Raw genomic sequence first — 9545 nt, forward strand, 5'->3', positions numbered from 1 at the left:
GGTGTAGGAATCAGGGGGGACTGTGGGGGACATGTCCCCCCATCCCTGTCCCTGTCCCTGCCCCTCCAAAATGAATAAGATTGTTTTGCAAATGTTTCATTTGAAAAGCAAGTCGCCGCTTTTGTTGCATGATTTTTATTTTGAAAGGCCTCCGCAGTGCTATTGTCAGCCTCAGCTTGAGCAGCATCATTAGCCTATTCATCAGGTAAGACAATTGTAGAAACAACAAACAGTAAATCTAGATAACAAGTTTTAAACTATTACCTTTCTCCTGCCTATTTATATATTATAATCACCCAAAATGGAGATCCCCCCAGCAAAAGTATCTCACACGATTGTACTTGTATAACCAGAGTGTCGAATAAACATAAAGATCTAGTAGTTACTGTAGCTGTGGTGCCAGGTTTTTATCTCTAACACTTGCTAAGTGATCTCGCTAACATTGGGTAATTCTGGCTGTGTATGTTTGTGCAGTATCAGGGAAAGAGTACATTCACAGTCTCTATATTGTCTCCATTGTCGCATAACTCGCAAGACAGGTAGTTGAATGACTAGAATGATGATACGAGTTGTAAGACAACACAGTCACACTGGAATTCAGTACAGTGCGCATATGCAAGTGCCCCTCTGCAAGGCCCCACCTTAGCTTTGTAATTTGGTTCAATTGTAAGTTAAGATTTGTCTGTATCTTGTCCTTTTCTCAGGGTTCACTAGAAATTTGCCTTTAAAAGCAGGTTAATTATTTTTCAAACTAAATGTGTCCCACCTCATGGAACTGGGCCAAAATTGTTGGATATTTGTGAGAATATGGGTAATTCTAGAAACAGGGAACATTTCAGACTTTTGATTTTGAGAAAAAAGATTATTTTTATTTTTACATTCTGTCATAAAGACCACATGTTGAACCTCATGAAAAACATGTTGTGCCACCTCCAGAGGTTAAATTAAGACAATTTTTAAGATGCACAAATTCTTGACACAATAATCGTGTTGTCTGTCAACCCTTCTCATATTCATCTTCACATTCATAAAAATATTAAAATCCTAAATTGTCTTTTTTTTATGTTAAAGATTTTCTCAAATCCACCAGAATATTTTATATTGGCAAATAGAGATCACCTTTCTCTACAAATATTCATAGGGATATATTGAGAGTTTTCATTAAACAGTTGGATAGGGAGCCAATTTAACGATTAAGCCAGACTGTCCATTTAATCAGTTAATACTGTCAACTTCAACTAAGATCAGTGTCTTACTGGCCTATTACAAATCCTGCAGGATTGCTCCCATCAAAAGAACAAAGCTGAATGACTCCTTCCAGATACTGTATTACTGGTTTGTCAGGGATTTCTAGATCGTCCTGGGTTGACATTTGACTTTTGGACCTTTAACAGTTAGTGTTAGTTAGTGTTTTCATTCAACCTTAAATTGTGATATATTTCAAACTCATTAAACCTTTGAGGACTATAATTGATGTTAGTTTATGCATTTCTCATCTTAAAATCCCATAGATTTCATTATACACATTCTTGTTGGTGTAAATTGTGAACGAATGAAAGGACAGTTACAACTAAATTACTATAGGTAACAGAGTTGACAAAAATGAATGAAAGTTAGGCTTGACCATAACAGACTTGATGCTAGGTTTGACCATAACAGACTTGATATTATGTGTGAAAATGTGATTAATTACTGAATACTATACCATCCTAAAGAGGGAGTTAGTTGTGAATACATGTCATACAACAGTTGGATTCAGTATTTCATCAACATTTACTTGCTTAAGCTCCCAAGATGAACAAGTGCAAGTCATATGTTTGTGACTAGTAATGTTCCCACCTTTCATGCTGTGTTGAGGAACTTCACGTATACATTTATGTGTCAGCTAATTGGTTCAAAAAATTTAATCATAATGGCTCTAACTGAGCCTAGTGACATGGCATTCCTCTTGTCTTTGGAAACACTGGAATAAATGTCTGCATGTGTTTTGATCACTGTGGACTTGAAATGACATGAACTCATACATTTCTCTACTGTTGTCTGCGTATTGTATTGTATTGCATTATTTTAAATTTGTATTTGCTGATATGGACCTATGTGTCTGAAGTAGTGTTAAATTGAATTGAAATTGAATTACTCCAAACATATAATTTTCTATAAACATTAACTTCGAACTTTGGCCAGATGTGTTTCAACCACTCCCCCGATCTGTGATTGGTTGGAACACATACACACCCTAGTCTCTTCCCCCCTCCAGGGTCTTGAGTTCTCATTTAACTTCAGGGTCCCTGTCTAGGCCACTCACCTGTCCCACCTCAAACACCAGGACCACGTCGCCGCTCCACACCTGCACGTTACTATGACTGACCGGGGTGCCTTCGATACCAATGTCGTTACCCTCACACGATTCGTGCTGGAGGAAGGAAGGAAAGCCAAGGGAACTGGAGAGCTGACCACCCTCCTCAACTCCATCTGCACAGCCGTCAAAGCCATCTCCACAGCTGTCAGAAAGGCTGGCATCGCTAACCTGTAAGTGTAACAATTGATGCGGATGTTTATTTACCAGTAGCTGGAAGCGTAGTGGTCATACAATCTCCACAGCGTAAAAGTTCCAAGCGTCTTTTGTAGTTGGCATACACTTTGTTTTCTTTTTAAATGCGCAATCTTGAAACTTCACGACCAATGTTTTGCCCGAAGTGGAATGCTTTTTTACTGCACATGTGGGATTTACATGTCTATTCGAAACAAGTGGATGATCAGTAAGCTCTATGAGGGAGCAATATGCACCTATTGCACGTGGGCGGGCGGGGACACTCAAATTAAATATTTACCTAGTTGGATAAGGAGCCACCTTAACGATTAAGCCCGATATTCCATTAGTCAGCTAATACTGTCAACTTCGACTAAGGTCAATGTGCAGATGGCTGTCCTTATTTGGACAAGACCGAATTTTACAAGATATCAATAATCAGGACTCAAGATTAAGCTCTTTTGGTAAGGTCTTACTGGTTTATTACTCACAAATCCTGAATGATTGCCCCCATCTATAGAACAATAGCTGAAGGAATCCTTTCGGATAATGTATTACTGGTTTGTCAGGGACTTCTAGATAGTCATGATTTTCCTCTATGAAACACTTACCTGCAGGCCTGATCTAACAGAGCCAGGATGCCCACTGGAATTCTACCAATATTATGTATAAAAAAAAGAAATATGGAAATATCTAAGGAAGTTGCTTAAAAATGTCCTGTTAAGACCTTCCTGTGTTCTCACACATTCTCCCCCCTGTCCCCCTGTCCCTTCTCCTGAGCAGCTATGGCATCGCTGGGACCACCAACGTGACAGGTGACCAGGTGAAGAAACTTGACGTGCTGTCCAATGACCTGGTCATCAACATGATCACGTCCTCCTTCACCTCCTGCATCCTGGTTTCTGAAGAAGATGACCACGCCATCATCGTGGAGCCAGAAAAACAGGTGTGTGTGTGTGTGTGTGTGTGTGTGTGTGTGTGTGTGTGTGCGTGCGTGTATGTGTGAGTGTTTGTGTGTGTGTGTGTGTGTGTGTGTGTGTGTGTGTGTGTGTGTGTGTGTGTGTGTGTGTGTGTGTGTGTGTGTGTGTGTGTGTGTGTGTGTGTGTGTGTGTGTGTGTGTGTGTGTGTGTCAGCTCTGCATGTGATCATTATGACATAAATGTGACACCAACATGTTGTGGTTCTTCATCTTTAACAGGGAAAATATATTGTGTGCTTCGACCCCCTGGATGGTTCTTCAAACATTGACTGTCTTGTATCGATTGGAACCATTTTTGCCATCTACAGAAAGGTTTGTTTTTCTTATTTTGTTCCTGATAATATCAGGCTGATATTTAGTTGTATTTCAGTCTTACACATTTTATCTCAATGTGATGCCGTCTCAGACATTCTATGTCATTGTGATCTACGCTGTGTTCGTAAATTCACTCTGGAAATCTGATCAGCACTTATGGAATGCCTCTTGTCCAATCAAATTACTTGGTCCCTTGATGACGTTGAACCCAGTGTGCGCTCCGGTGCTCTGAGAGCGAATTTACGAATGTATTTTATTTTATTTATTTATTTACCAGGGACAGTGCACATTAATCAACAAATCAGTTTCCACATCAATGTAAATGCGCCAGAATTAGTTCATGAGCTAATTTCCATCTGTTGCTGAATGCAGCCCTATTCCAGACATTCTGTTTCAGTCCCAGACGTTGTGATCAGTCCCATACATTCTATGTCAGTTCAACACATTATGTTTCAGTCATGGACTGAATATTGACTTTTACATTAATTATGATACTACATTACATTAACTATGATACTACATTACATTAACTATGATACTACATTACATTAACTATGATACTACATTACATTAACTACGTCTCTCTGTTATTCTGTTGTCCCTCAGACCACAGATGATGAACCCAAAGAGAAGGATGCGCTGCAGCCTGGACGACAGATTGTTGCCGCGGGTTACGCCCTCTATGGCAGTGCCACCATGATGGTGCTGTCCACTGGTCAGGGGGTCAACTGCTTCATGCTCGACCCAGTAAGTCTCTACACACTTCCTTCCTAGTTGATAGCACACTATGTCCCTAGGCACACCACATTAACCCACATACTATGTGACACGGTCTGGTTAAAACGTCCTCAGGTGGGCATTTTGATTTGTTTTCAGATTTGTTTTTGTTTCCAGATTCCAGAAGTGCATTGCAAGCTTTCAAATGATGTGTCATACATTGAAATCTGAAAATAGTTATAGAAGATATGCTTATTTTAATGTTGGTCCACCTTAAACCAAATAGCGGAGAAATGCACTCTGAATCAAAACACAGCCAAAACAGCTGCTAGTAGCTGGCGCCAAAAAGGAAGTCCACTACGAACATCTAACTGCATGTTTAGCACATCACAACATGCTGATAGAACATCAACATGCTAAAAACACGTAACTACACATAATTATATGATCACACAGCCCTTGCTTTTGAACACATCTTAAAACATACGTTTCTTTACAAGCCATGTATCAATTACCAGTAGCCTACGGCAAGTATTTAGTGCTCCTAAAACTGTTGTTTGTTATATCGAGTGGGCTCTTCAACACTTCAACTTTCGTTTTATCCAAAAAACGGAGAACACGTAAAAAAATGTTAAAAAGATGACGCTTTTTTCCTGACATGCGGGCCTTTTCACCAGACCGTATCACATATAATAATTTTCTTTCTTCTTTTCTTTTTTTTTCTTCCAAGTCCATTGGGGAGTTTATCCTAGTGGACAGGGATGTGAAGATTAAGAAGAAGGGAAAGATCTACAGTCTGAACGAAGGTTACGCACAGCACTTCTACCCAGATGTCACAGAGTACCTGCAGAAGAAGAAATTTCCAGAGGTAATTAAACATGATGAAACGGCACAGTTCAAATGAAGAAGAGACCATGGGCTCACATCGGTGGCTAGTATGGAGTGTCCATAGCAGTTTGTGACATAGAGTATGTCTGACGGTGCCTTTTGTCTTCAGGATGGCAGTGCCCCCTATGGTGGGCGATATGTAGGCTCCATGGTAGCCGATGTGCACCGGACTCTGGTGTACGGAGGCATCTTCTTATACCCTGCCAATGTCAAGAGCCCTAAGGGCAAGGTGAGTGAGGGAGAGCTTCTAAAAGGCTGGCTTCATAAAAGATGGACAACTTCAACTCAACACCATGCAATCTATGAACTATTCTAATGGCCTCATACTTAGGACTCAAAGGGCCGGTTTCACAGATAAGGCTTAATCCTAGTTCTGGACTAAATCACACTTTCAATGTAAAATCTCCATTGAAGATCCTTTTTTAGTCTAGGATTAGCCATAAGCCTTGTTTGTGAAACCGGCCATAAGTGTCATAGATTTTTGCATGAAACATCTTCAGTTTGTAGTCAGTAGGACATTGCAATACCTATACGGTTGTGTAATCTGTTTCAGGACATTATTATTATTAACAGCTCTTTTCTATCCCGTCTCTCCAACCCCACCCTGTTAGCTGAGGCTGCTATACGAGTGCAACCCCATGGCGTTCATCATAGAGCAGGCGGGAGGCATGGCCACCACAGGCTCCATGAATGTGCTGGACATCCAGCCTGATAACATCCACCAGCGGGTCCCTGTGGTCCTGGGCTCCCCTGAGGACGTGCAGGAGTACATCTCCATCTTCAAGAAACACGCCAAGTGAGGAGCCACCTCCTCTGGATCCATCTCTATATCTTCACCATCCAGGTTGTGTTCAATAGGCACATCACAGATGAACTATTTTTTAAAACAGATAAGGTTCTACGACCTGAACCTTGTTTTCTGTTTGAAAACTTTTTCTCCAGTTTGTGCCAATTGAATGTAACCCACCTGACCCACCCAGTGGTGGACCAAAGACTGCAGAAGAGGGTTAGGAGGTGACGAGAGTAGTGGGGAGACCGTCAAAGACCCAGAGTTGCATCTCAATAGTGTAGGGTTTCTTTATACACTCACATCCTTTTCCTCATCACCACTGATCTGACAGGATAGATGAAAGAAGAGAGGATGCCATTTTAGATGATTGGGATGCACTCTCCTAGCGTTGTACTTTTTGAATCCATGAACTGAAGTTCCCTCCTCGTTGTACCAAAGATGACCTCAGCCTGACACTGTAGGAATGTATGGTATGTGTTGTGTGTCATTTGTACAGGTTGCCCTGAAAGATATTTTGATTAAAACCCTATGTAAAACAAACTATTAGCTGTTTTCCATTTTGTGTTTTTCATATGAGCACCAATACAGACAATACAGGGCAATAAATAATCAAAATCAGAATCAGAATCACTTTTATTACATCCCAAGGTACGAATACACAAGAGTAAAATTATTTAGCTTAAGTTCCTCAACATTATCATTGCAGCATCAAGATACAGATCACAATAATAAAGTACAGTAGTAATAAGTAATAAAGTAAGTAATAAAGTGATAACCGTACGAGTCGTACTACAGTGGATTATTCAGTGCAGAATGCTGTCTAAATACAGTACAATACACTATTATTGTAGTGTGCATGGGGTTGGTTTGGGGGTAATAGTCTTTTGTTTATCATCAGTGTATTTCTCCAGGAGCCTGATTGCTTGGGGGAAATAACTGTTTGTCATAATCTGGGTTTTAGCCCTGAGGCTTCGGTACCATTTCAACTGTGGCAGTAGCTCGAACATTTTCTGATTGGGGTGGCTGGTGTCCCTAATAATCTGAGGGCATTTTTGACACAAAAGTCCTTGTTGGTATCCTGGATGGGGGGAAGCTCACATCCGGTGATCCTCTTAGCTCTCCGCACTACCCTTTGCAGCATTTTTGAGATTTTGGGCAATGATGTATCCAGTCAGGATGCTCTCGGTTGTGCCTCTGAAGAAGGTCCCTAGGATCTTAGGCCCTAAGTCTTTAGTGTCTACTGCTGTCAGGATTGATGACATGGATGGTGTGCTTGGTTATTGGTGATTTCTTCTGTCATTGCATATTTTCCACATTAAAGGCTACCAGTATTCATGACTGAAGATATTGCCTGATATCTAGTTCTATCATTTATATGCCATCTGTATTTCCAATGATCTATCTATTAAAAATGTATCCTATGGCCTGTGGCAACACCACTTTTGATATCCAGTGCAAGGGTTTAGGAATCAGGGGGGACTGTGGGGGACATGTCCCCCCATCGCTGTCCCTGTCCCTGATCTCCCCCCCCCCCCAATATTAATAGGATTGTTTTGCAAATGTTTCATTTGAAAAGCAAGTCGCCGCTTTTGTTGCATGATTTGATTGAGTTTGATTGAGCAGCATCATTAGCCTATTCATCAGGTAAGACAATTGTAGAAACAACAAAGAGTAAATATGTTCTATTAATAATTGTTTTTATTAAAACTACTTCAAAAGCTAATAGCCAATATAGACTATTAACTTTCTCCTGCCTATTAGTTACTGTAGCTGCAGTGCCAGGTTTTAATTTTCAACACTTGCTAAGTTATCTAGCTAGTTGGGTAGTTCTGACTGTGTATGTTTGTGCAGTATCAGGGACAGAGCACATTCACAGTCTCTCCATTGTCTAATGATAGATACTGATCTGATTACACTGATCTGTCGGACAAGTTGAATGACTAGAATGACGATACCAGTCGTAAGACAACGCAGTCATACTGGTATTCAGTACAGTGCACATCTTGGGCTTTCACACCGGCAAAGAACCGTGCCGGTTCGTGTTCGCATTTGGAAACCTCCGAACTTTTGCGCTGTCTGGCGAACGATACACTGGTATGAACGCGGGCTCGTTCGCCAGACAGCGCCAACGTTCGGAAGTTTCCGAACGCGAACCGGCACGGTTCTTTGCCGGTGTGAAAGCCCTAATATAGAAGTGCCCCTCTGCAAGGCCCCCCTTAGCGTTGTAATTTGGTTCAGTTGTAAGTTGGTTCAGTTGTAAGTTAAGATTTGTCTGTATGCTTTTCTCAGGGTTCACTAGAAATGAGCCTTTAAAAGCTGGTTAATTGTTTTTAAAGCAAAATGTGTCCCACCTCATGGAACTGTGCCAAGATTGTTCGAAATGTGTGAGAATGGGTCATTCTACAAATAGGGGACATTTCAAACTTTAGATTTTGAGAAAAAAATATGTTTATTTTAAAAATCTGTCATAAAGACCACATGTTGAACCTCGTGAAAAAGCCACCCCCAGAGGTTAAATTAAGAAAATGATGCACAATTTCTTGACACAAAAACCACGTTGTCTGTAAACCCAGTTAAAGAGAATCTCTTTTTTTTTTTTTACATTTTACATTTATATTTACCAAATATATTTTTTTAAATGTTAGATTTTCTCAAATCCATCAGAATGTTACATATGTGTTACGGCTGAAATGTCCCAAGAAAACAAAAGGGGCTAAACCAAAGTGCTCATCAAAAAGCTGTACACATAAAGCCAGCCACAACATAGTCACTGAAATGGCAAATTGGGCAGGGGCATAACATATTGGCAAATAGATATAATCTTTCTCTACAAATATTCATGAGAATATATTGATTGTTTTAATTAAACAGTTGGATAGGGAGCCAATTTAACGATTAAGCCAGACTGTCCATTTAATCAGTTAAAGGCTACTTTCTAGTGAATCCTGAGAAAAGCATACAGACCAATCTTAACTTACAACTGAACCAAATTACAAAACTAAGGGGGGCCTTGCAAAGGGGCACTTATATATGCGCACTGTACTGAATACCAGTGTGACTGCGTTGCCTTACGACTGGTATCGTCATTCTAGTCATTCAACTTGCGAGTTGTCCGACAGATCAGTGTAATCAGATCAGTATCTATCATTAGACAATGGAGAGACTGTGAATGTGCTCTGTCCCTGATACTGCACAAACATACACAGTCAGAACTACCCAACATCAGCTAGATAACGTAGCCATTTTTAAAGATAGAAATCTGACACTGCAGCTACAGTAAATACGAGGCAGGAGAAAGCTAATAGTGTCTATTGGCTATTAGCTTT

General features: G+C 40.5%; 1 protein-coding gene across 1 annotated transcript; it reads left to right on the plus strand.

Moving 5' to 3' along the window:
- Window positions 1–2287: 2287 nt before the first annotated feature.
- Window positions 2288–6823, plus strand: LOC308155595 (fructose-1,6-bisphosphatase 1-like). The gene is made up of 7 exons (XM_080528960.1): window positions 2288–2529; window positions 3314–3476; window positions 3729–3821; window positions 4431–4571; window positions 5272–5409; window positions 5539–5658; window positions 6041–6823. Exons 1-7 carry the CDS (start codon window positions 2360–2362, stop codon window positions 6227–6229), a joined length of 1014 nt encoding a protein of 337 aa, XP_080385086.1. The 5' UTR covers window positions 2288–2359; the 3' UTR covers window positions 6230–6823.
- Window positions 6824–9545: the final 2722 nt, after the last annotated feature.

This window comes from Nansenia antarctica, assembly GCF_963989245.1.
Source record: "Nansenia antarctica genome assembly, chromosome: 4".
NCBI lineage: Eukaryota > Metazoa > Chordata > Actinopteri > Argentiniformes > Microstomatidae > Nansenia > Nansenia antarctica.